The following is a 27,383-nucleotide window of genomic DNA, read 5'->3' on the forward strand; positions in this document are numbered from 1 at the left end:
TTCCCAAATATTCTTTAGAATTTCAGGTAAGTCTTTGGGCTCAACATGAACAAACGCCACCTTGTTCGTGAAAATATATTATTCGAAGAAATTCAGAATCTAAAAGTTCTCTCTAAAACTGAGTCTAGGTGAAAAGAATCTAACAATTGAGATGTCATTATTCTCTCTACTCCATGTTTGAAACATAATAAATTGATAGAAAACTCCATGTTTGAAACATAACAAATTGATAGAGAATAAGGTAAAAGAAAAAAACATAATAAGACAAGAATATTAATAAATTTATTTATTCCCAATTTTTCTTTTCTTTTATTTTCTTTTCTTGCATTCCAAGCATAGCCCAAATGTCAAGCCAATACCAAAACTCTTATTCACCTTTCCCCAAAAGCAACTGAATAACTTGTTTAAAAGCTTAAGAGGTATCATCCATCATACGTTTTAAATTTCCAACCCCGTAAGGTTAGTGACTGATCACGTGCACCAGCCACCTTGCCCATATTTCGCTTTGATTACTTGTTTCCATACACTTTCTTTCTCCAAATAATTCAGAGCCACTTCTCAATCAGATATGAATTAACACTCTTAACACCAACTCCTTTCTCTTAGGAGATGCAACAAGCACTATTTCCATGAAACAAGGTAAGGCTTACCACTTACAAATAGAAAAATTCATATCTAATCTCTAAATTCTTCTCAACAGATTAAGGCCAACTGAAACGAAGAAAGATAATAGGTAGAAATGCTAGAGATAGATGCTTTAATTAAGACAAGTCTTGCTCAAGATAGATCAGTAAAAACAAAATGAAAAAGAAGATTTCAAGTAGAATGCTCTCTCTCAAAATACAAAATTTAGCCGAACTTTTCTTAATTAACTGAACACGAACAGAGCCGCTAGCATAGAAGAAAATGGACAAAAACTAGACTTCCTAGGATCAATTAATATAAAATGAAATATAAATTTGGGTTCCATGTACACATTCTCAAACAAATAATTTCTACAGATTACAATCTAAAGGGTTTGCGGTTACTGGCTGGCAGAAGACCAACCAAAGGCACAACAAGAGCAAGCAACAAGAAATACAAGGGAAAGGGGGTGTTGGTGTTGGGGGGGGAGGGGGTGGAAATCATACCACTGGCGAATTTCCGTACTGCCATGGGTTGAACTCAATAGATCTGACATCAACCTCATCAATGCTATTGGAGCTATCTGCAGCAGCACGATGTGCTGTGTACTTCCCATTGTACTGGTACACTTCTAAGTCGTCCCAAGGTGTCGGAGTAATTTCATCAGTTAAGTCAAACCATCTTGGAATAAACTGCTGGCCATTTGCCTCCCGACTTCTCTTTTCAGCTCTCTGCCTCTCCTCCAGACTGGAAAATCGATAGTTTATTAAAAAAGTAACTTAATAATGGAAAACGAACAAATCTGTTGTTAGTATCTAAAAATGAAGAGAAACACACATTCAATTCTTTTTTATGCCCCTGTTTCTAACATGGCCTCGCATCATTTAACCAACCATAATCAAACAATATTTCATTGGGCTTCTCACTCCTGTGATCAAAAGCAATGACCTTTAACTTAGAGACACTGAAAGGCAGTTCTTCCAAATGTAGGGGAGCCATGAACACCAATTACCTATAAAACCAACTGCGACCGGATCCAATTCTTCATACCCAGTCAATGAATGGTCAGATCTAGGTCCAAATTACAACCGGTAAGGTAGAAATTGGCAGGTCCTTATAGACTACCCAATAACGTACGAGTTCATAAATTGGAAATTTAAGCAACAAATGTCGTAAACGTCCATGGATTTCCGTCCCATGTTTCTATATTACAAGATTCAAATTTCAGTAAAGTTTCCACCTTAAATATAACTTTGACTAGGTACGTAGTTAAGCATCCAAGCTTCCAAGGCCAGGCCAGGTCTACCCAGACCCAGAAATGCTGCATGTAATAGTGTTTGAGAAAAGGTATGCCTGGACCCAACCTATTGAGACAAGTGAAGGAAATGATGACAGCAGCTACGACCTTACTAGATGATGTGACTAGTGGGGGAGGAAGAATCCCCAGCCCTCTGGGGATGTGACCATATGATGTCCCATCAACAAACTCCTACCCTCTATTGACAAATTCGAAAATACCTTTCCCCTTGGTCCATGGGTGAAGGAAAACTCGGTTCTAGAAACAACTGTCCAGAAAATGTCAGTACTTTAAATGCTTTGGACAATTATTAATCCAAAAAACTGACAGTACTTTCTGTGTCCTAACACCATCAAGTGTGCAATGTAGAACATGAGCAACAACAAAGCTCTTTCCATCCTGTCGTCAAAGACGAACAAGAGGGGAAGGGGGACAACAAGCAAGCACGCACGGGCACACACACACACACACACACAGCAAGCAGAGAGAGAGAGAGAGACCTGCTCTTTTCAGCACCAGCTTTCGATAAATTACCCTTCTCAAGTGTGTATCTATCAGGACGCAAACGAGAATCAGATGCTAATAACTTTCTGGGAGCAGTGTCAAAGCTGTTTATTTTATGTGCAAAATAGGTATACTGGAACTTGTCATTCTCTGGAACATCAGCCACCCTCCAGACCTGTTGTGTAGTGACAACAGAATAATCAGCATTTAGTGCAGTTTACACTAATGAAGACATTGTTATACAAACTAACAGGAAACCCTGAAATAACAGGCAATCTTTTTTTCTGTGGGGGCAGGGAGGGGAGGGAGGGGTTCATAAAGCTGAATGGTCTGTCTGTAACACCTCAAGCATTAAAACCTAATAACCATTGATTTGATGCTAGGAAAATTTCTTCCATACAATAATTGAACCAGCCTACGAAACATACACACTGCACATCAATACTTACTGAGATGGGTACCATAATGTGAAATGGGAAGGGTGGGTGCAGGATACCCATGGTTTTCCAAATGCTTACACCCAACCAAACCTGGTGGAGTCATACCATACCCAAACAATTAAGGGGTGAGGCAGTCAGTACCATAGTTAGTAAGTTTAGGTACGGCAATAATACGGGAACGGATACGTCTGGCAATTAATCGGCTCACACGGCAATAGTTCGTTTTCAAAATCCGGCACAATAAAACGCATACGGCAATTAATTGGTCCGTGTTTAATATGTGTTTTAATACGGTTGCTCTGAAATAGTACGGGAGCAAAAATACTGGTTTATCCTAGTAAAAATCAAGGAGAAAACTGATTTTTTTGCAACTAAATTCTAATCTTCTCATGCATTAATGAACACTTAAAACCAATAAGGCTTTCCAATTTGAAATCATTTCCCATCTTTTGGATCTCTACATCTAATATTAATTAAGTTTAATCAAATAAGACGACATTTGATACGGCGATTAATACGTAAATATGTATTAACATTTAATACGGCATTTAGGTTTAAGTTTTAGTTTTTTATTTTGTTTAATTAAATTAAAATACATAAATATGTATTAATACAACAATTAATACGGCAATTAATACAGGTGCTTTTAAAAGTCGTGTACGGAATTAAGCAACCCCATAGAATACGGTAAGAGTCGGGATTTTGAATTATATGGTCGGGTACTGCAATTAATTCGCGAACTTACTAACTATGGTCAGTACTGGAATAAGATTCAGGAAAGAAAATCCCTAGTATACATAAAATTGGAACATTAGGAAATATTGCTCCATTAGTTTCACATGGCATCGCAATTATCCATGAATATCCAAAACTAGACATTACAACAACAACAAACTCAGCCTTATCCCAACTTAATGTGGTCGCCTACATGGATCCAAACAAAACGAAGGAAAACTGAGTTCTAGCAAAAAAAAAAAAAGAGGAATGGGGAAAGAGAAGAGAAATGGAAAATGACAAATGAAAGATGAAAGAGAGTAAGAGGAAAGAAGCCCAACCCAGCATGACAGGAGAATCTCAGCTAAATGGGGTCTGCTACATGGATCCTTGCCCTCCAATAGGCTCTATCCGAAGTTATACTTGGTATAAGACCTAGACTATGCATGTCCTTCCTCACCACTTCCCTTATGGTCATTTTAGGCCTGCCCCTAGCTCCTTTAGCTCCCTTCAATCGGAATCATATCACCCCTCCTTACTGGGGCAACCCTAGGCCTCCATTGAATATGACCATACCACCTTAAACTACTCTCTCGGAGCTTGTCATTGATCGGGGCAATTTCAATTATCCATGAATATCCAAAACTAGACATTCTCACCCATAAATATATGATTTGGATTCAGTATGGATCAGATTGGACAAAAGCTTGAGAAAATCTTACCTTTTCCAATGAAACTGAAGATCATGTCCTAGATGCTACAGGATCTCAAGTGAGTCTCAGAGACGAAAGGAATTTTATCTAACCATAAAAGCGAAACAGAACAGCAATGCAAGGCACAGTTCCTATTGAGTAAACCCTGTTTAAAGTAACCAATTGTAAGTTGGGCAAACATAGGAGCATCTGTAGGGATGCAGACCCACATGGTGATAAAGAGAGTAAAAAATAAGAGGGGTGCTTAAATTGCTCGAATATAATACTTAATGGTTTTAGTTTTTAGTCTACTCTTGACTAAATTACCTCTTGACTCAGAAAGGTCTTTCTGAGTGGTGTCATGAATCTTCTTGCGAAGTTCATAAACCTGGGCATCGTTTCCAAATTGTCCATAAGTTTCCTTCGCAGCCAGCCAAATCTGAGCAGCAATTTCGAGTAGCAAATAACCATTGGCCAGATCTGGTTGCATGGAGTTGAGTAAAAAAGACATGACTTGAGAGTCATTGGAGATCCATCGATCCTAAAGAGGACCAGCAGTAGATGGTTTCTTGGCAGTGCCAGGGATATGTCCAGTGAGACCACTACCAGCAATAGAGAGATATGTAGACCTGGACCACATCAGGTAATTAATACCATCAAGTTTGATGGAGGGAGCAAAGGGAAGATACTCTTGTCATGGCTGTCCATCAAGGCCAGAAGTAACAGTAGAAGTGTCGTCAGACATTAGGGCACAATAGAAGAGAACCAAAAAAACAAAGCTGATGTGGCCAAGAAACAGAACAAGTGCTCCTTAGTTGATGGTGAAACACTCCTCCAAAAACCAGCAGCAACAGAAGCCCATAAACCTTAAGATCGATCTTGTCAGGGTTTTGAAAAAACCACCCAAAAATTTGGCTGATATCGATGAAGGGAAGAGGCTGAAAAATAGTAACTAGATCCATGGATCACCGCATTAGTGCTGCCCTGTAACAATGGAAGAAACCAGAGAAAAAAAGGAGAAGGAGAAAGAAAAAAATTAGGGAAAAAATGGGAGAAAGAGAAAAGGGATTTGAACCCACACTTGAACCTGCTTTGATGCCACGTTAACAGGAAAGAATAGAGCTCAATGCTTGGATGTGTTAATGAACATCCAAGCCCCTTTATTTATAATAGAAGAGGGGAGAGAAAGATTACAGAATTGACCCAACACTGTTCACGTGAACAGTGTCACAACCCTAACTACAATTCTACCCTTGCTCAAAATACTCCCTCTTATTCTAACAGCATGAAATACCCTTAAAGTGTTCATCATAATGCCTGAAAGAATAGGAAATTGCAGCTGCTCTCAGGAAGATATAGTCTGAGAACATGATTTTGATTACTTTAATCGGTTACAGAATGATTGGAACTACTGGACTGGAATCCAAGGATTAGATTCCCATTGGAAAGCACAGACAAGGGCTAGTGGGAAATACACTGGCATGCATGTTATTGTTGGTCGGGAGCAGAGAGCATCGATGTGCAGCACTTCACAGAATCAAGTGATCAGGGAAGTCGTAAGAAAATTCCATCACATGCTATGTCGTTGGTTGCACAAAGAAGTCAAGGTATGCGTGACAATTTGATTGTTTAAGTCTGTGATACATGGAGTTTCTCCATTTAATTGGCTAAGGAGTGTCGTATTGCACGCCGACGAAATCATTCAGATCTAAAGGCCTAGAATCCACACGTGCTTTTAATTCTTGATCCAAAGGTTCTTGTATCACCCGGTAGGCTCATGACACATGACAGCTATCACGCCAACCTCCTGTGACTCGCCCTATCACGACTACCGCAGAAGAGGACCCCCTTAATAGAAAAATGGCCATAACTTGGCCGTTCCAAGTCCAAATTGGTTGGTTCAAGTTGCAGCTTTTCAAGAAAAACATGAAGAACACTGTGGGAGTGCTTGTGTGAGTTGAAAACACCCTAAATGCCCAGATTTTGAAGGAGAAGCTTGGACTACATATTGGAAGCATTAGGGTTGCGTTCAAGGCATTGTTCTTCATCAAGTGGACCACCAAGAGTATGGTGATGATGGCTGTGAGCTTTGTTCTTCAAATGGCTAGTCCACTTAGGTGAATTACTTTCCCTTGCCTCTTATAGATCCTAGGTTGTGTTGAATGTTGATGTATAACTAGTGGTCATTTTGGGGGACCTGGCTTTCCCCCAGCAGTGGCGAGAGCTGGAGGATTCCCGCCCCCCCAGCAAAAACAGGGGGGTTTGGATAATTTTGTTTTTGGGGGGGGGGGGGGGCACCTGTGAAATGACCAAACACCCCTATTTTTGCTGGGCTGGATCCTCCAGCTCCCGCCACAGCCCGATTGGGTAATTTATATTTTATCATTTTACACGCATTGTAAGAGATCTTGGAGTGGGTGCTCACAAGGTGTTCAATAAATTGTCTAGTTGGAGCTAGACACCCATAGTTGTGGCCGTGGGTTAGAAGGATGGTAACCCTTGTCTTTGTACAATCAAGGACAGAAGGGGAGGAGTCCTAGCTGTTGTAGTGGTTGATACTTGGAGTGTATTGAGCAAATACAACATCCCAGGAGATATATCTTTATGGATGTAGGCATATTGCCAAACCATGTAAACTTGTGTATTGTGAATGATTATTGGATTGCATAGAAGTGAAATCGTTTTGCAGGATAGGGATGCATCTCCTGGTAGGCTTGGCCACTCTTGGTTGAAGGCAGGAATACATGTGAACTATAAGTCTACAACTGGCAAAATTAGTCAGCTCCAGCCAGTGGTGACTTCAGTTTGTGATTCAGATTTGAATAGTGTCAGTGGTGGAACAGAAATACAATTTTGCTACTAAAATTTTGAAACACTGATTTAACCCCCCCCCCCCTCCTCTCAGTGTGTTGAAGCCAGTTTAACATATATGTAACCAGATATGGTTGACAGTCAATGCATCTCTTATAAACTAAAGAACACAATCCATAACTCCAAAACACTAGCTAAGAGCTCCTGCAAGGCATTCTAATCATTTTCATTTTTGTTTTGGCAAAATCAACTTGAGTTCTTGCTTCTACTAGCAAAAACGACTTTAGTAGCATTGATTTCATCATCATTTAAGGATAAAACAGCCTGGGATTAAACAACCTGCAATGAAGGATCGAAACCAGATTTGTGCAAGAACAATTATCTATGAACTTTGAATTTTTGCTCAAATTTTAATTTTTAGTGTCTATACTAGATTAGTTGGGGGGGGGAAACCTGAATGATTGCATCAAACTAGATTTTTTTTTTTGGCAATGATGTGTGCATCAAAACCCTAAATCTTCCTCAATTGAAAATGCCATTTTTTGGGTATACATGTAAGAAACCTCATCCTTTATACATAATCAATTGAAATGCACTTGTCTGGTCATACTTTATTCTCCTTTTTATACATGATATATTTTACATATTACTTATTTATAAGGTTTTATGCTTCAAAACTGTATTTTGTATGTATCCTAAGTATTTCCATACATTTCTTGACCATTTCTATGTGTATTTGTTGTGTATCTTGTGTCACTCTGATATGATACAATATATCTCTTAAAATAACCTTTCCAACACGATACCTGATACCAATACTTCAAATCTTACTTCACATATCCATTTAACTGTATAAAGGGAGATATCCTCTGCTAAAGAACAAGGTCTCAAATCAATCCACTACCCCAATTTAAGTCCTTTCCAGCCTTCACCATGTTTCATATCTCACAGTCCTCAATAATCAATCTTACACCAAATAACTAATGCCATCATCAGTTTTCACTGCATAACTAACTCAGCCTATCATTTATTTCCCTTCCCTTCCCCCACTCCCCCGATGAGGTATTAAGGTATCTCTAGAGCTCCCCCTCTAAAAGATAATTTCCAATTTCTATCATTTGTAGCAAGAACGTAAATAATTTGACCACGTCCAAGCAAACAGAACAAGAGAATTATGACTAGACTCCATGTTTCACCCATAAATTTGACCATGTCCAAGCAAAAAAGAACATAATAACTATGACTAGAATCAATGTTTCACCCAAAAAATTGAAACAATAGACATTTCACTAACTCGTATTGACAGACACAAAAATCCCACAAATGGTGCAATAGAAAACACAAGCCTGTAAACAAATATTTTAATACTCTTATTATATATTATTTTTCCTCTTTTGGAAGAGGGGGTATTCATCATATAGTTGATTTCATCATGGTGTAAAACCAACAATAACAACCGACGACAGCTCAGATAAAAGTTTCACCTCTTTCAGTTCAGTGCCGGGGAGTGGTTCCCCTTCCATATCACAAGGTTGGTAACTCATTGACTCATTCCATCTCCCAGTCATCAATATTTTGGGCTCCTCAGCAGCATTATATACATATCCATCCACTTCATACCGACCAGCCCTACAACCAATTACCACTTCTAGTAAGAAACGATGCATGAGTGACAAAATAATATATGGAGAAGGTACTGGTGGGAGATTGTGAACTGAAACTCAAAAGAGGAAATGCTAGCTAAAATCAAATCAAAATATTTAACTAGGAAATCATCTCTTAGACATCAAAAGCCAAAAAGCTCACAGACAGATGATTGAATAAAGCTATAAATTCAGAATCAACCACCAATGAAGATATCAATTCAGCTACATATATCAACAATATTTAGTATGACATAGGACCAATTCCTAATCAATCCAGTTGTTTCTGGTTCTTAATTGGTCCAGTTGGGGTGTCAATCAGTTCAGGTTCTTGTTGGTTCCACCATTTTAAGGCCAGGACCGGAACTGGACAGATTAACTAATTGGTCCTATACCTTGGAACCAGGATCAATTACTAATCGATCCAGTTGGTTCCAGTTCTTAGTTGGTCCAGGTTCTTAATCGGTCTAAAAACCAAAGCACCAGTCAAATAAGCTCAAAGAGAGCTTTTTTAGCCCCTATATTGGGCTCATGCACAATCAATGATAAAATCACACAAAAATGAATTTTAAAGCCCATTTGAACATGAGTATGATATTATGATTGGCCCAGGAAAGTGCATAGTGAGTGAAAAACCTAACCACCAACATAATCAGCTCTTACTCAGTTCCAACCAGTTAATCGCTTTGGTCTGGTTTCAGTTCTAAAATTCAAATCAAAATCTAATGCCTACAAACAGAACCAACAATTAATAATTGGTTCCAGTTAATTTCAGTCAGTTCCGGTCCAAGATTGACACCCCTAGAGGGGGGAGGAAGGAAATGAAATATCAATACTATACCGTCTGGAGCCACGCGACACATGCATTCCCTCTATTAAATTCAAAAGAATCAAATACATCATGAAAGGTAGTAATATAGCCATACCCAAACCAGCCGCATGGTTGAAAATATAAAACAACTTTGTCCCCAGTTGTCAGGTTTGTCAAAATCATCTCCCCTGGCGAATCAACCCAGGTCCTTCCAAATATAAGGTTGTTAACTTTAGTGGGAGGAGGCACCAAATCCAGGACTACACCATCTCTTTTAAGGGTCACACGTGTCCTGCTTGCCAAATAATACACCACATAAGAGACTATTTGCTTCCAATACAATGTTAGTTCTTAATTAAGTCATTCAATCATAATAAATTGGGAAGGGGAAAACCACAGATTGCAATGATTATTATGATGACAATCAAATTAGAATTCAATTTATAAGCACGTAAGCAGGGAAAGGTGAATTCCCAACTAAAGAGCATGAAAGTGCAACAAATGATATAAAAATAAGGGTAGGTCCTTCTATACGTCGCTGTGAAGAGTGAAGGAACTCACTTCACTATCTTTTCATCTATCCTTGTATATCATTTTAAACAATTGAAGTGAAGACTGAAGAGTAATATTGTAAATTCACTTATAATGGAATCTTGTAGAGAGATATTCCAGGTCTCAAATAGGAAAGGGAGGTGAGATCGGGTGTGCAGGGGATCGTTGTTGGAGGCAGCGGTGGTTGGGTTCGGTTGGGAGGGCAGGCGTGGCAGGGGATCAAAGGTCAGGGGCAAGCTTCTTCCATCTAAGATCCTAGATAGAAGCAACGATATTGCGAGCGGAGGGTTGCAGGTCACCCCTTCAACGGTATTCTAGCAGGTAAAGTGAGTCTTTGACGGTATAGAAAGAAAATTTACTCCCCACGAGCATCTCCAACAGTCTTATTTTTTAGAGCACTCTTGGTCAATTTTTGACAAAGGACTTGGAACCTTGCACTGCTGCTGTTGGAAGGATCTCTCCTGAGCTTTGGGAGTTACCAGCAGCAGGGCACAACTCCCCAACGAGATCAGCTACCAGTTTTGAAGCATACCAGGTTCGTTAACCTAGAACTGGGGACTTGGTGGAAAAACCCCATTCTCCGAGTCTCTCCAACTCATCCCAACCCTGTTTCACTATTCCCTTTTTCTCTATCCCCACTCTCTCTACCCCATTCTCTATACCCCCATCCTATCTATCACCTTCTCTACCACAACCAGGGGGGAAAAAAAGGTTCAAAGGTGAGATTGCTTTACTTCCCCCGAACCAGAGCCTGAGTAACTTATTTGCAGGTTCAACGGTGGGATTTCTCTCTACCCCATTCTTTATACCCCCGCAAGGTTCCTTCCCAGCCTGTTACCAGCATCGAGATCCCTCACTAATCCCTCACCCCTCGGCAACAAACCCGGAGTAACCTATTTCCACCACCAAATCCTCCTCCCACGATTTGCCAAAACCCACACCCATCGTCAACTATACCTATATACACCCCCGAACCAGAGCCTGCTATCCTGGTTCCTCTACCGTTACCCTTTTCCCATTCCTACCCCTGCCGCCCAACTAGTACCACCAGGGTACAAGACAGAACCGCTACCCCAGCCCAACAAGCACTGCCTGGTTGCAGATTTGGAGGCAAAGGAGCTTTCTCTGGTGAGGCATTCGTCGGTCTCGTGTAGGACGGTTAGTGTTGTTCGAGGCCCTTTCCCTGTGCTTCGTCTTCAAGGGAAGGGTCCATCGTTTTTGGTTGGTTGGGGATCATTGATCTCCACTCTGTAAAGGACATCCATATCTTTCCCTTTTGTACCTCACTTGTCTTGATTTTTGTTTGCTACACTTTGCCGAAGCTTTCTCTCTTGCTACATATTTCTCTGTTAGTGTGATGTTTCAGTTATTTGTTGTTTCATCCAATCTGATATTGGCTCTTGTTTCTCCTACTTACTCTGTTTGTGCTGTGTTAAAATCATAAAACCCTTTGATGCAGATAAGTCACATAATAGGCTTATTTTATTGGAAATAAGCCTTGGGTGGGGTAATGTACGCATTGGGCATTTGATTCCATGTGTTTTTTTTTTTGTAATGGGCCTAAAATGTGGGTGCAAGCGAGACATACGGGATTAGGCTTAGTAGTAGCTTATTTTCATTCCTAGATTGATTAATGCAATGGGTTTATTTTCCTAAGAAGTATTAATTAGTCTTTTCAGCCTTCTAAGTAGTAGTCAAAGAGTCTAGTGCTGAGTTTTAATTTCGCTTTGGTCTTTTCACTTTGACTTTCTTGGGAACAGTTTTCTGTGTCATGGGGCAGATTTCTCTAGGATTTGTTATCTATGTATGGGGAATTTCAAAGGGGCTTTGGAATTCTAAGAGTCTACTTTACTGCTACTTGATGTACTCAAGGCTTTTAAAGCCTCCCCCCCCCCCCCTATATAATGCAAACCATGGGCTGCTCTCAAAGGCACCAAATGAATTTTTACAGCAAATACATAGTTGTCAAGGCGTCGCCTAGGCGTCCAGGCGCCTTGGTCTCGCCTTGATTTCTGGTGCCGCTTTGGTCGCCTAGGCGACGCCTTGTTGGTGTCCGCTTGGTTTTAAGCCTCCTCGCTTGCCTTGCTACGCCTAGTCGCCTTACCAACTATGAGTAAACAATCTGAATATTTTCTTGTGTGAATCAAGAAGGCTTAGGTGAAATTCCTACAACGGGCCTAGGTGGGACTCCTATGGCTGGGCAACTAGTGGGACTCTAGCTTGCCAAAGTTATCCTACTATCTTCAACATTCACCATTCATCATCCATCACCATTTGCACCATTTCCACCTTCATCATTCAAACACCAACACAGCAGGATCCGAACTAACCAAATCATCCAAGCTGTCCAGCACCTACCCCTATTCTCTTCCATATTCAATCTTGGCTTGCTTACCCATTCGGGTTTGCATCACCCTTTCTTGTATGTATTGTTCACCTATATGTGGTGTTTATATTGGTCGTCCTGATATTTGATTTCCTATTTTCATGTGCAAGTGATTATCTGTTAATTAATTTTTGCATGATATTTTTCCATTCCCTAATAGGCTGAGACGCTATAGTTTAAAGTGCTAGAATCCGTAATATTTTTGTTTTATATTGAATCCATCTGTTTCATTATATTTGGCCTGGATAGTGTTTTTCTATGTCATGTTGTAGTACTTGCCCTGAACATTGAACTATTTGTTTACTTTACCATCATTATTCGTTTAGTTGTAAGCAGTGTTTTACCATCTATGTGCCTTACTTAGCTTGATTATACACCATTTTTTACCTTTGAGAGTGTAAGCAGTCTTTTAATGCAGCAAGCGTGAACTCTCCTTTCTACCTTTTTGTTTTACCTTCCTATTACATATATCTATTTTCTTATAGTGGTGCGTCAAGTTGGCAGCCGGCACTTTAATATAATCGGCCAATCACTTTTTGCATGGATCCTTTGGTGTTTTGATTTCTTTTATCTCGTTATCATGTCTTTCCACCCTCCTTTTACTAGGTTGTCCCCTGTAAGCGGCGTGCCGTGTCAATGCCTGAAGCGTAGGATTAGATTAGCATCCTGGAACATTGGATCCTTTACGGGTAAGAGCCTGGAGTTGCCAGATGTTATGAGGAGACAAAGGGTAAATATCGCTTGTATCCAAGAGACTAGATGGAAGGGTAGCAAAGCTACAGTGTTGGATGACTTCAAGCTTTGGTATTCGGGAGACCATAGTAATAGAAGCGGAGTGGGCATAATTGTGGACAAAGACCTAAAGAAGGATGTAGTAGAGGTCAAAAAACTAGGAGACAGGATTATGTCCATCAAACTAGCTTTGGAGAAAGAGGTTGTAAATATTGTTTGCGCCTATGCACCACAAGTAGGATTGGATAAAAATAGTAAGTGGCTATTTTGGGAACCAATGGATGATTTAATGCAGGGTTTTGGCTAGGATGAACCGATTTTTATTGGAGGTGACCTGAACTGACATGTTGGGAGTGATCGTAGAGGAATATGAAGGTGTGCACAGTAGTTACGGGGTTGGTGAGAAGAATGATGAGGGGTCATCAATCCTAGACTTTGTGGTAGCTTATGATCTTGCCATTGTGAACACTTTCTTTGAAAAAAGAGAAGAGCACTTAGTTACGGAGTTACCTATAAAAGTGGGAATCATTCCAGCCAAATAGACTTCTTCCTTACAAGAATGGTGGACCAATTGGTGTATAAGGATTATAAGGTTATCCCTGGAGAGAGCCTAACCATGCAACATAGGCCGGTGGTCCTGGATATGGGTCTCAGTGCACAGAAGAGTAAGAGGAGGGAACCTATGCTCTCTAAAATAAAGTGGTGAAGATTAAAAGGGGAGCCCCTAAAGACATTTTCTGAAAGGTTAGTTAAACAAGGAAAACGTGACTTTGACGGAGACACCAATACGTTGTGGAACGAGATGATGACTTGTATTAGAGGGTTGCCAAAGATGTGCTAGGGGAAGTAAAGGGTAGACGGTAGGCCCCTAGGAGTGATATGATCCCGATTGAAGGAGTTAAAAGAGCTAAGGGTAGGCCTAAAATGACCATAGGATAAGTTGTAAGGAAGGACATGCATAGTCTAGGTCTTGTACCAAGTATGACCTCGGATAGAGCCTATTGGAAGGCAAGGATCCATGTAGCAAACCCCATTTAGCTGAGATTCTCCTGACTTGCTGGGTTGTACCTCTTTCCTCTTACTTTCATCTCACTTTCTTTCTTTCTTTCTTCCTTTTTCTTTTAGTTTTCATCTTTCATTTGTCATTTCCCTTTTGTCACCTCTTCATTACCACCACCACCACCACCCCCTTTTATTAAATAGTCTTCTTTTTTCTTGTTTGTTTTGGATCCATGTAGCTGACCCATTAAGTTGTGATAAGGCTGTGTTTGTTGTTGCTGCTGTTGTTTTCAATAAGAAGGCAATACAATAGAGGGTTAGTCACAACCTAATTCCCACAGCATACAAAAAAAAACTGGAAAAAAAAAATAGAAAGAATAGTGATCAAATGGGTTTAAACCTAAAAAACTGAGACCTAGGTGTCCCGTAAGAAGAAATTGGATTTATCTCTAGGATGAGAAGAAGTAAGTCATGCTACAAAAAGAACACAGTAAGAGTTTATGTTCTTCAACCCTAATTTGATGCGTCCAGTAACTGGAAATGGAGTATATGCCCTAGAAAGAAATGGGGTTTTTTGCACAATACTTAACTTGTAATCTTCATCAATGAGACAGAGGGAACCAGCTAACTCAAACAATTATTCATACAGGCCTCACTAAGGGGCTTTCAGACAATCCATTTCCGTTCCTCGATTTGTAGAGAAAAAAGATTGCTCCTGCATTTCCCCTTTTTCACTTAAGTTTACTGCCTGCTGTTCTTGGTGACCATTCTCTATAGCTGAATCATCGCTTCAAGTATACTGCCTGCTACCACCCCTTCTTCCGCCATTGATTTTCTACAGTAATCTACCCATTGAAACACAAACCCTAAACCTAACATGGGCCAACAAAATCCCATATGATGGCAATAACTCTACAGCCTAACATGCAATGGACACCCACATTCTGACTTGTTTGGTTTTACCATGACAACTGGAGAGGGAGAGGGAGGGGACGGGAGCTGGGGTAGAGATTTGGTAAAGTATTATTGGTTTTTGAAATTACTATATAAACCATTTATACGGGGTAGTAAACAAAAAAAACAAAAAAGTTATTCCCTTTGGTTTGCACAACCAAAAAGTTATTCGGAGGGTCTTTAGGAAGATCCAAAAATTCGGGATTGTATCAAGAGTTATATACAAAAAAATACGAGAATAGACGATATTGAATAACACGAGTGAAAAGTGGGGTAACTGGGTAAGAAAGTCATAGTGAAGTGAATTGTTTCACAAAGCGTAGTGAACAAAAGAAAACCCTAAAAATAAAATAAATTCAAGTTAAAACTTTGCACAATTAAGGAAACAATGTCTTGAATACATAAAGGATTTTGGCCGACCAGAACCCAATCCAATCATATTTAATAGGATCCACTCCATGAACAAAGCAGATCATGGCAGATAAGGGAAAATTAACACAAATTTTTTTGGGGGTGGGGGAGAGAGACTTAATACCTAAACTCATGGGATGATACAACCCAAACATGACATGGGTTTAATTCCTACAAACAAAACCTCACCCCGTACCAAAATTTTCCTTTCTATATGTAATAATCCTTCAGTCTTACAAACAAATCTAAAGAGCAACACTAATTTTTTCACGAACATTCATATCACAAACTACCTACCTCACATGACAGTTTTAAAGGAAGTCCTCCCACTCAGGCTACAAGGGAATTTATAAATGACATGTCTAAAATAAGTGCTCGAAGGAATAAGAGAAATTTTTTATTCACGCTGCATGAATATAACAACATACATAACCTCGATAGGATGGCAAAAGAAGAATACTCTTCATTTTTTTGGGGGGTGGGGGGAGGAACCAGGGGGAGATATTCAGCTTACCTTCCAACAGGATAGACATCAACTGAATTTCCTAAAAATTTGGTCTTTAGTTTGGATGTCACATCATAAGTAAAATGTTCATTTTCCGCATGCCCAGCACTCATTGGGGGATGATGACTCACCTGAAATAGAAAAGGAATTATAACAAGGTACACCATTATGGAGTGATATAACGTGGAAAATTATTCCAACCTGGCTGAACATGAATGTTGAAGCAGGAGAGTGGGGAATAAACCAATGGAATGCAAGAGTTTTTTAACCAAAACAATTTAACATGCGTAAGAAAATGTCAGCAGCAAAAGAAGCCAAGAGTAAAACAAATGCAAGGAAAATCATGAATAACTCACCTGCTCTGAAATGAAAGTAATGCCACCGTGATTGACCATTTCATAAGTCTCGCCAAGTATGGGGTTAAAAGGTTTCCAGGGTCGTTGGTACGGAAAGTAGATAGTTATGAACCATGTTGCTGCAATCGAAACCAAAAGTTCCAATATATAAAATACATACACATACTTAATAAACACTTCAATCCATGCGAATACTTACTAGCATAAACCAACCGCATGTAGGGATCCTCACATTCATCAGCCTTATCTAACAAAGTGGAGTACTCCATTAACTGCAACAACCAAAGCCATAACCCATTATTCTATGAGCATAAAACCGCATCAATTGTATTACATAAGCATTACACATGAAATTGAAATGCAAATTGTACACACCTCTGCCATTTTCTGAAGCATTGTCATTGGCTCAAAAATAAGGACGGGAAGTGTTACCATTGATGTAACATCTGATCCTATATACTTCTGCATCATCTTCCAGTAACTATCTCTATCCTACAGTGGAACAAGAATGCAAAATAAAGACATGGAAACTGCAGAAGGTACTCCAAACTCACTGAAGCTTCTTCCCAGCATGACAAGAAAATCTACAAACATTTTTTTTCCAAGTGCTGAATAAAGCAGTATGTAATCCGGTACAAATTCCATCATGCACAAATAGGTGCATGGCCCAATTGGTTGGTGTTATATCATGAAAGTGAGTGGGGTTTCAGGTCCCCAGATTATCAACCATCTGAGCATGTGTTTGTGTATGTGAGAAAGAGAGAGAAAGAGTGAGATTTATATTAATTTCATGCAATAACTAGGCTCTAGTGGAGCCAAAACAGATAATCACTGCGTCCATTGCCTTTTTTTAATCGTTAACACGGTTCTAATGTGAAAATAGCTGTAAATCCTGTAATACACCCAAAAGTGTTCTGTCACAACTTGGAAAAGCATAGAGCATTTACTTAGACTTAAGACTACATAGTTGTCAAGGCGTCGCCTAGGCGTCGCGTCCAGGCGCCTTGGTCGCCTGATTGGTGTCGCCTTGAATTTGGACCCTCTCCACCGCCTTGGGTCGCCGAGACAACTATGCCTAAGAATGCAATTTCTTTAGTTGCAATACTATATTCCTGAGTCAGATGTGGTCAAACTAGCCTCATATCCCCCCCCCCCATAACCCCTATCTGCATGCACCAAAGGTTTCACATTCCCTCAAACCAACATGGCACCAAAAATAAAATTGTTCTATTGTTCTATTGTTCAATCAAAGTATATGCCTCAAAAACATTTTCCTTTCTGATAAAGTGATAAGTAGAAGCACCCTTTGTAATGAAGAGATCTACAGACCCACATAGCGCTATTGTATTTGATTATGTTTGAGAATTTGTAGTCATCAATTGGACTTAATAAGATCACTGATTCCACCGTGGTCTACTTTTTTATTTCTAGGGGAGTTTATGTGATAATAAATACTCAGGCTGCCAGTAAGAAAACTTTTGTTGGCATCCAAAGGTGGCCCCACTCCGTGTAAAAGATGCTGAAGACTAGAATCAACTCGAATCCACCCCTCTTCGCCTCTTCGGACCCTGTGAAAGCAGGACTTGCACCAGATTAAGGTCCTTTTAAGTACTGATAGTCTTATAAGCATAATATCACTGATGAAGCTTAAAGCTGAGAGTTGTTTCACTTAATGATACCAGCTACATAGACTTCAATGTTGACAAGGTTCAAGAATATCAAGCTTCCTCCTAGTCACAGAATTCTTCTCCATGGTTCCCTCTTGATTTGCTTCTCTGCACCAAGTTCTTACTGTTTGTTTCCTTCTACTCCTGATGTTTTTGTTTTCATGGAATTGTGAGTGGTTCCACCCGCTTGCTCTTTCACTCAGACAAACTCACAATGGAAATATTCTTCAGTATTCTGTCCCAATGTCAAAAGTAACTTGATGACATAAGGAAAGATTAGGTTGAAAAGAAAATTTGTTGCTGCTTCAAATTGGGTAAAACTAAAATATCAGGAAAATCCACAGACAAAAAGATTAAAATATGAAGAAAAAAAAATAGAGGCTTCCAGCTGTTTCCAATCTCTACTAGCCTCCATAGTTATCATGGCGACTAAGCGACCCAAGGAGTTGGAGGAGCCTGGATGCAAGGCGACACCAAGAAGTCTACGAAGGTGGACCAAGGCGCCTGTAAGCCTAGGCGATGCCTACACACCTATGCTAGCCTCACACAAGCAGAATGGTACCTATAGCTAGATTATTATCACCATGATTTCTAAAACTGGACTACAGCAAACAAAAAAGTTTCCAGTCCCAGTTTTTCTGGTTCAACCAACCAGAAATTTAACTAGAAAACCGCAAACCACAAATGTGTACAGTAATGTTTCTTCAGTTCAACAAGCAGTTCGATCTGCCTTTAAACTATGATTATCACTACTAAGTTATGATCATCTTCTGTGAATCATCAATGTCATGCCCAAATAAACGCATCCATCAAATTTTATAGAAATAAAGGCCATAAAAAATGTTGAAAATATATAAAATTCTGAACACACCAATGCAAACAAAGTTTGCTAGACTTTAGTAGACAAAGTTTAGTAGACTTCACAGATATTATTGAACTTTGAAGTGGAACTTTATGTCTTCTACCACCCAAGAATAGCACTATGGATGGTAATTCTTGACGTGGAACTTTATGTCTTCTATCACCGTCCAGGGCCATAAACAGGCTGTTACTGGGCTTCACCAACCAGTGACACTATTCAGTGAGATAGGCTCGGACATACATGGTCTCAAACCAGATGGTGTATCCCCTCAACTCCAACCTGAACCTAACCACTCAATTTCCTGTGAGGCCACATACAAGCCCCACCCAATCAGTTGCTGATGCAGTGAATGCGCTCCCTGGCCAGGAATGGGAGGGGAATTTAGTCCTACATCGGTCGGGTAGTGTGCGGCAATTTGGCTTATAACCTTGGAAGGGCCTCTCCATCTTTTGGGTTGGAAGCCATTAAGTGTTAATAGAGCGGGTTGTCCGTGCAACGGCCATGTGGGGGACCATGGCCCAAAGCTGGTGGGAGTTGATACAGTGAATGCGCTCCATGGCCAGGAATGGGAGGGAGTTCAGTCCCACATCGGTCGGGTAGTGTGCGGCAGTTTGGCTTATGACCTTGCAAGGGCCTCTCCACCCTTAAGCTCGGGCTTTTGGGTTGGACGCCATTAGTTGCCTACCTTGTTTCTTTCAAATTAAACTAACAAGTAATATCATTTGTTAATTTCTATCGACACCAAAGCCACCAGAGTATAAACAGGTTGGGTTCAGGGATTCCTCCACCTGACAATAGGCAGGTCCTCGCCAGACATACAGCCTTGCTCAAACACCAACTCCCCAACAGCCGCACTAAAGCTTCTCATATGGTTTGCCCTAGGTCTCTCTATAAGCCAATTCAACATTGCAAGAAGCAAGGATATGTGAACACTATCACCCCAGAACTAGTATTTAACAGACAACTCAGCATTACAAAAAGACCAGGTAATGAACCCAAAGAATGGAGGAAAAAGCAATGAAAGAAAATGGACCAATGTGAATGGAGAGAAAAAAATAGAAAACCTCCTGCCTCCATCTTCCCCTCTGAGCTTCCTCCTCCGCATCTTCTGCAGTGCCTTCTGGATTTATAACTTCCAGTCCCTCGTAACCGAGCAACCTGAAGATGAAAAAATAATACCATGCATTGGTTATAAACTAAAATTTCCAAAATGCAATCAATTAGTCATTCCATATGATATGAAGTCACATACAACATGAACCACATATTAGAATTTTACCCTTATTTGGAACAGCAGTTTGAGTCCTACATACAATAGGTGACAACATCCAACAAATAAGAGCAAAGATGGTATAGTAACAGCGTCACCTATTACTCCGAAGTTCAAACCCCCCTTTCCCAAAAAGAAAAATGAAGTTCCTAACAGACGGACCAATCACAAGGCATAGAATTTAAATTAAGACTGAAGCACAACATAAACCAGCAAGATTTAATCAGGACCTGCATAGAAGCAAAGAACATAAATAATAAACATATAATTACCAATCACTAGTAAAGAATGTAACGTTAGCAGTCACAAGTAAAGGATGTAAAGGCTGAAACTATAAACCTGTTCTCATAAAACCAAAAGTAAATTAATACTTTCTAATCATCCCAATCAAAGCCCTGGACAAAAGCTTTTCTGATTCACACAGAACAATAACTGTAGCCATGCCTCCAAATTTCAGATCTTTTTCAATTAAATATAAGGGAAAAAATAATTCTGGGTACTTTTATCAATTAGCATTCCTCAGTCAGAACCTGTTCATTTTTACAGTAATTTTCAGCAACAGCAAAGAATTACTCAATATAACTCTCCACCTCCAGGAAGGCTCCCATCAAAACAAAGTGATGCAAGTTCATCATAGAAGTTGGCTTATTTTTTTAGAAATAGGCCTAGGGTTGGGTTATATACATGTTGGGCCTTTGTTCCCAAGGGTTTTCTATGTAATAGGCCACTTTAAAGAACCTAAACTATGTTCCCTAGTCAGTTTAAGTTACCTAATAGGTTAGGGATAGGATTAGGCCATTCTTTTTTAGTGTCTAAGTCTATTTTTGAGTCTTCTATATAAGTTTGTAAGGGAGGCCAGCATTGGATACGAATTTGATTAATAAAAAATATTGTTTTGCTGCTGTCTTTGTTGCTGCTGCTTCTCTATTCAGAGACTGTCTTGTCTGTCATATCAAGAACCCCCCCTTGTGAGTAATATCACGGTTGAAGGACTGGAATCCCCAGTGATCGGGAGGTCCTCTCTTAGCTTTTCTTCAATCTGCTACTGTTGGAGATCAGTGTTAACTCAAGTAAGTAGTTTTATAATTCTGCAATTTCAATCCTCTTCTTAATCCTCCACTTAACCCTAATCGATTCCCATAACCCTAGCTTCACTCTAAAATCTGTCCAGCCTTATCCCTCCACTCGATCTCAATTGCAGCCCAATCTGTCCATCAAAACCCTAAATCCAATTCTGCCCTAAATTGCAAAATTTCGTAACTCGTCCAAACCCTAACCCTAGAATTTTAGACTTTTAATTTTCTGTTTAAACCTATTTAAAACCTATATCAGTAGCTTCCTTTAGACCTGCGCAACATTATCATATACCACATTCACTCATTCCCCTTACTTAACCCTAATTTTGAGTTAAATCAGCCTGCTTTGCCCCAATCTGCTGATCAATTTCAGAACCATTGTACACCTGGCCTCTAGTTGGACTGCCTCCTATCTAGAACTACATCAAATTGGTATCAGAGCTATGGCGGAGGGAAGCTCCAACCAAGCCTCGAAAGACCCACCTCCATTCGTTTTTAAGACCCGAGTTCGTATACCCAATGGGAGCACAACCATATTAATTGTTGATGAGAGACGTAACAACATTATTTTACAATCCGTGGTGAATATGTTGTCCCAGTCAGGAGAGATTTGCATCATGCCTACAGGTCAAGTCTTTGTTGAATTTGAGTGTTCCTCAATTCTGACGGTGCTTGGTGTAAGCCAGTACCATCTCCAAGGAGCGTTATTGCAGTAGGTTGTAATTCGTTGGATGAGCGACAAGGTTGGATTAAACCTGAAAACAACTCGAGTGTCCTACCTGATCGACATCGTCTATACCATTTGTTTACTCTAAAAGGATTACAACCAAAGGTGACCACATCGACTGTACAGCCACAGGGACTGCCAAACATGTCAATTCAATTGTAAGTGGCATCAACTGTGTTTGAAGTTTCACCAATGGCGGATGTACCAACAGAAAATTCTACTAAGGCGAGTTTGTGTTGAAGAGATTCAAGAACCGATAGCTAAAGAAATTCAAGTAGACCAAGCTGCACTGTGAGTTGAGATCATAATTGAGAAGCTCGGCCATCAAATTGATGTGGAGGTCCAAAACATAATTGTAGAAGATTCTATTGAAGAGGTATACATTGAAGAGAACAAAGTAGACAAAGCTGAAACAGTAGAAGATGAAACGTTGATTAAGAGCATTCCAAAGGAAAACAATGACCTTCAAGATGCTGTTCTTGAAGAGGTGGAGCTTGTGTCTCATGCATTAGATGAGAAGGTTGCTAACACTAAAGGCTCTATGGACGAGACATTGACAGTTGCTACTGATTCAAAGAAAGAACACATAGAGTTTGTTATGGTACCATGGTTCTTGGAAGAGCAAGCTCCACGCATTGAAGACTTAATCCCCAATGTTCCTACCTCATCGGAATTTTGTTTGGAGATGGTCAAAGCTGCTGATCACATGTTGATTCCCCCCCCCCATCACTGCAAAATTCGAGGACGAATTTTTTAAAGTTGGGGAGAGTTGATGCAGGTTCATCATAGAAATTGGCTTATTTCTTTAGAAATAGGCCTAGGGTTGGGTTATATACATGTTGGGCCTTTGTTCCCAAGGGTTTTCTATGTAATAGGCCACTTTAATGAGCCTAAACTAGGGGTATATAGGTTGCATACGGGATTAGCCCAATACTTAGTTTATTTTTATGTTTTTTAATTGAACCGGTTCAAATTGGTTGCATCCAATTGGTTCAATTTAAGTGATCATGTGACTTGGTTAAGTGGTCATGTGACAACTTAAGTGGTCATGTGATGTAAGTTGGGTTGGATTAGGACTCTATAAGTCCAGCCATGTTTTGAGTCTATTTCCTTTAGTATTCTAGTTTCCTAGTCAGTTTAAGTTACCTAATAGGTTAGGGATAGGGTTAGGCCATTCATTTTTAGTGTCTAAGTCTATTTTTAAGTCTTCTATATAAGTTTGTAAGGGAGGCCAGCATTGAATACGAATTTGATTAATAAAAAATATTGTTTTGCTGTTGTCTTTGCTGCTGCTGCTTCTCTCTTCAAAGACTGTCTTGTGTGCCATATCAAGACCCCCCCTTGTGAGTAATATCACGGTTGAAGGACTGGAATCCCCAGTGACTCCTTGCATCTTGTAGATCGGGAGGTCCTCTCTTAGCTTTTCTTCAATCTGCTACTGTTGGAGATCAGTGTTAATTCAAGTAAGTAGTTTTATAATTCTGCAATTTCAATCCTCTTCTTAATCCTCCACTTAACCCTAATCGATTCCCATAACCCTAGCTTCACTCTAAAATCTGTCCAGCTTTATCCCTCCACTCGATCTCAGTTGCAGCCCAATCTGTCCATCAAAACCCTAAATCCAATTCTGCCCTAAATTGCAAAATTTCGTAACTCATCCAAACCCTAACCCTAGAATTTCAGACTTTTAATTTTCTGTTTAAACCAATTTAAAACCTATATCAATAGCTTCCTTTAGACCTGCCCAACATTATCATATATCACATTCACTCATTCCCCTTACGTAACCCTAATTTTGAGTTAAATCAGCCTGCTTTACCCCAATCGGATGATCAATTTCACAACCATTGTACACCTGGCCTCTAGTAGGACAGCCTCCTATCTAGAGCTACATCACAAAATGTTTCCTCAACATAGAACAGCCATTTTCCACATCCAACTCTGCAACATGAGATATCACACCTTGAATCTCTAATCTCAGATAAACAAGACAGAGTGGAGGGGGAGAGTAGGAGGGATGAGAGAGAGAGTTGGAGGGGATAGAAAGGTGATGTAGTCCTAGGTAGGAATAGTCCCACTAGGAGCCAGGGTAATAGGGCCACACACAAAGGCTGGCCGATTGGGACAGCTTAGGTTAATTAGGGCAGAATTAGGGTTAGAACTAGGAGTTTGAGCTAGGGTTTTATTTAGTAATGATGTGCGGGTCAAAAGGAAGCTAATGATATAGGTTTTAAATAGGTTTAAACAGAAAATTAAAATTCTGAAATTCTAGGGTTAGGGTTTTGGGTTTAGGTTTAGAATCTAGGTTGAAAACTAGGGTTTAGGAAGGGATTTTAGGACTGGGTTTCAGGTCGAGTTTTACTGGCAGTGGGGGGGAAAGGTTTGATCAAATTATTGGTTAATTCTGATGGTTAAAATAGTCTGGACAGAATTGAGACTATCTTAGGGTTTTGGGTTTTAATGAGGAAGAGGGGGATTAGGGTTTAGCTGTTAGAATGGGGACAGAATGGGGATCGAGTGAAGGAGATGGCCTGCTGGAACTATGGTGTAAAAGTGGGACAGATCTGATGGTGGAAAGGGGCTGGACAGGATAATTTGGGTTTTAAACAATTAAGGTGTAAGGGGGATCGATTAGGATTAGGTTGGAAGGTTAGAAGAAGGAGGGGAATACTAAAACAGTAACATAACTTACTGAATTGCAGGTTCTTCAATGGCAGCTCGGAGAAACTTGATTGAAGAAGAAGAACGACCTCCCGATCTACAAGATGCAAGGAGTCGCCGGAGTCCACCAGCCCTCACCTTGATATTACTCACAAGGCAACCTTGATATTACTCACAAGGCAATTCTCTGAGAAGAGAAGCAGCAGCAGCAAAAAGCCAACAACAAAGCACGATTTTTCAAACATAATTAGGTGGGGGAGCCTCTCCTACGGTTTATATTTAAATAAGAGACCAAAGGCCTTATTCCTAAATCTATTACAAATCAAGCCTCTCACTTAAATCATGGAGAGGTGGACCAATTTAAAAACAACTTAAAAATTTTAAAGAAAAAGACTTATCTACCCCTAATGACTTAAGACAACTTAAAACAACTTAAATAAAAGAAGATTCCCTACTAGCCAATAGGATATAAGAACCTCTTAGCCAATAGGATCACTTCACTTAAATTAGACCAATTGAACCAATTGGATGCAACCAATTTAAGCCGGTTCAATTAAAAACACAAAATAAAAACTAAGTATAGAGCTAAAATAAACTAAACTAAGGCTCCTACTAAAACCCTAGGCTTAGGGTGGCTTCTTCAATTCGAGGAGGCTAGGATCTGCATCAAAAGGTTTATGTGGTTACGGAAACAAGTTCCCCGTCTATCCTCGAGTCAACACCTGGTGAGCAGCATTTTCTAAAATAGAAAAGTTTTTTTGATGGGGCGTACCCAGTGCACGAGGCTCCCACCACCACGGGGTCTGGGGAGGGTCATAATGTACGCAGCCTTATCCCTACTTTCGCAGAGAGGTTTTTTTTTTTTTTTAATGGATTGGCTAAAAAAAATAGAACTCAGTATTATAGTAAAAAAATCCAGAACTTACAAATTTAAGATATAATAAATAGGCAATGGTGATCATCTGAACCAAAAGTCTGCTTACCAATTCAGTAAAAGAAAATCAGAACCAAGTAGCTAATCCAGGGCATCTGATTCACAAATGGCATCCATTGTAGGGATAAAAACTGATTACCATGAATAATTAGTTCTCTTAAATAGATACAGGAATTTAATGGAGGTGTCCACTTCATTTTGTCTGAGACCTCTTTCTATAGATCTAACTGGTCAGTTCAATACCAAAAATAATTCCAAACCATACGGTAATTGAGTCAATAGATTATTTTCTTTTTATTTTACCACTCGCTCCAACAGTTAAGCAACCAGCACATATACTTTTTCAATTCAAGACCTAAATTCAGCACTCCCCCCCCCCCCCCCCCAAAAAAAAAAAGGAAAATCAATGTTCGAGTCTTAATGCAAAATTTAACTATTGGCCCCGCCAGTCAAGTAACCAGCAAAAATACTTATCCCGTTCAAGACCCAAAATAACAGAATTTCCCAACATCCATGGCTTTGCATGCTCGGGAATATAAGGAAGAAAAAAAAAGAGGCAGACTTCAATTTCATAGAACTCATGGCTCACACTCCATGACGAACAAAGAAAATAAAGATCTGATTGAATATAATCTGGGATGAGAATAAGTGCAGTCAGTGAAAAAGTTAGAATAGCGTAAAGAAAATAAATCATGCTTTGATAAAAAAGATGCACAAACAATACACAATTGAAGAGTACCGTGGCAACAATAAGCATAAATTTTTAGTTCGAAATAACAACACAACCGCGTGTAGGGATCATAACGAAAAAGAGAAGAGCAAGACTAAATCGGAAGAGTCCACGTACCCATTGACAGATTTGTGCATCGCGTTTCCAAAGTTGGACAAGCTAGAAGCGATGGACGCGAAAAAGCCACCACCCTGCTTCTGATCCTTAGAAGCCATCTTAGGAAACCTATTCGATTTCTCCTTCAAATCGACAAGATCTACAAACAATTAAATGATCTTTTACCCACAAAACAAATTATAATTGGTTGGATAAGATCTTCATCGAATCGATCTTCGACGGGAAGCCCAAAGCCTCACTCGATCGATGATCGATTCCCTCAATTCGAAATCGAGAATTTCAAAAGGGTTGTCCACGAGACAGACAGATGGAGAGAGAGAGAGGGAGAGAGCGAAAAAGAGCGCAAAGGTTTTAAAAACCAAATTGAATAAATGGAGTGAAGTGGAATTTCGTATAACATCGAGGACCATAGGTGGAACTCGCTAGCGGCTGTGTGGTTTAAACTTTAAACTTTAAACTTTAAAATTGCATATCTTTTGATTCAAACTCAAATCCCACGCATTCACTCACAATGCTCAAGAGGAGCAGAGCCTGGAAAATTGGAAAAACCTCTCGTAGTCTTGTTGCAAGTTGTCTATCGATACGAATGAGAAGACTGAAATGACCAGAGTCTTTTCACAAATGGCCGTCAGAGTTTGACTTGGATCCGTCAAGTCCGGTGTGAGGCCCCATAGGCCCACACAGTGGACATTCAACGAATGTGTGGAAGACATCGGATTTGTTTTCTGAAAGCGACATTCCCTCACTTTGACTGTTTGAGGGGTTTTTTCCCCCCAAATTACTCAAACCAACCGAGCTCCTCTACGGCGCAGGGATGGCCGGACATCTTCGGCACCAGAGCTCGTCCCTTATATGATGGATTTGGATTCTCTGCGGGCTGGGGTTGAGCAAGTATCGTGTTGCATTTA

The 27,383-nt window shown here is 39.9% G+C and overlaps 1 protein-coding gene across 2 annotated transcripts in view; it reads right to left on the reverse strand.

The window, feature by feature from the left end:
* Positions 1 to 1,120: 1,120 nt before the first annotated feature.
* The window catches only part of LOC122651368 (oxysterol-binding protein-related protein 3A-like), a 30,469-nt gene continuing 4,206 nt past the window's right edge, over positions 1,121 to 27,383 (reverse strand). Inside the window, exons 2-11 of one of the 2 annotated variants that reach the window (XM_043844736.1) lie at positions 26,476 to 26,597; positions 20,025 to 20,118; positions 16,807 to 16,923; positions 16,631 to 16,703; positions 16,432 to 16,550; positions 16,085 to 16,206; positions 9,652 to 9,828; positions 8,567 to 8,711; positions 2,422 to 2,600; positions 1,121 to 1,371 (exon numbers count right to left, since the gene is read on the reverse strand). In XM_043844736.1, the coding sequence (XP_043700671.1) occupies positions 1,125 to 1,371; positions 2,422 to 2,600; positions 8,567 to 8,711; positions 9,652 to 9,828; positions 16,085 to 16,206; positions 16,432 to 16,550; positions 16,631 to 16,703; positions 16,807 to 16,923; positions 20,025 to 20,118; positions 26,476 to 26,573 (1,371 nt within the window). In that variant the 5' untranslated portion in view covers positions 26,574 to 26,597 and the 3' untranslated portion in view covers positions 1,121 to 1,124. Of the gene's footprint in view, positions 1,372 to 2,421; positions 2,601 to 8,566; positions 8,712 to 9,651; positions 9,829 to 16,084; positions 16,207 to 16,431; positions 16,551 to 16,630; positions 16,704 to 16,806; positions 16,924 to 20,024; positions 20,119 to 26,475; positions 26,782 to 27,383 lie in introns of those variants that run through there. The other variant, XM_043844735.1, reaches the window with a different exon arrangement.

The sequence above is a fragment of the Telopea speciosissima genome, chromosome 2, assembly GCF_018873765.1.
Source record: "Telopea speciosissima isolate NSW1024214 ecotype Mountain lineage chromosome 2, Tspe_v1, whole genome shotgun sequence".
NCBI lineage: Eukaryota > Viridiplantae > Streptophyta > Magnoliopsida > Proteales > Proteaceae > Telopea > Telopea speciosissima.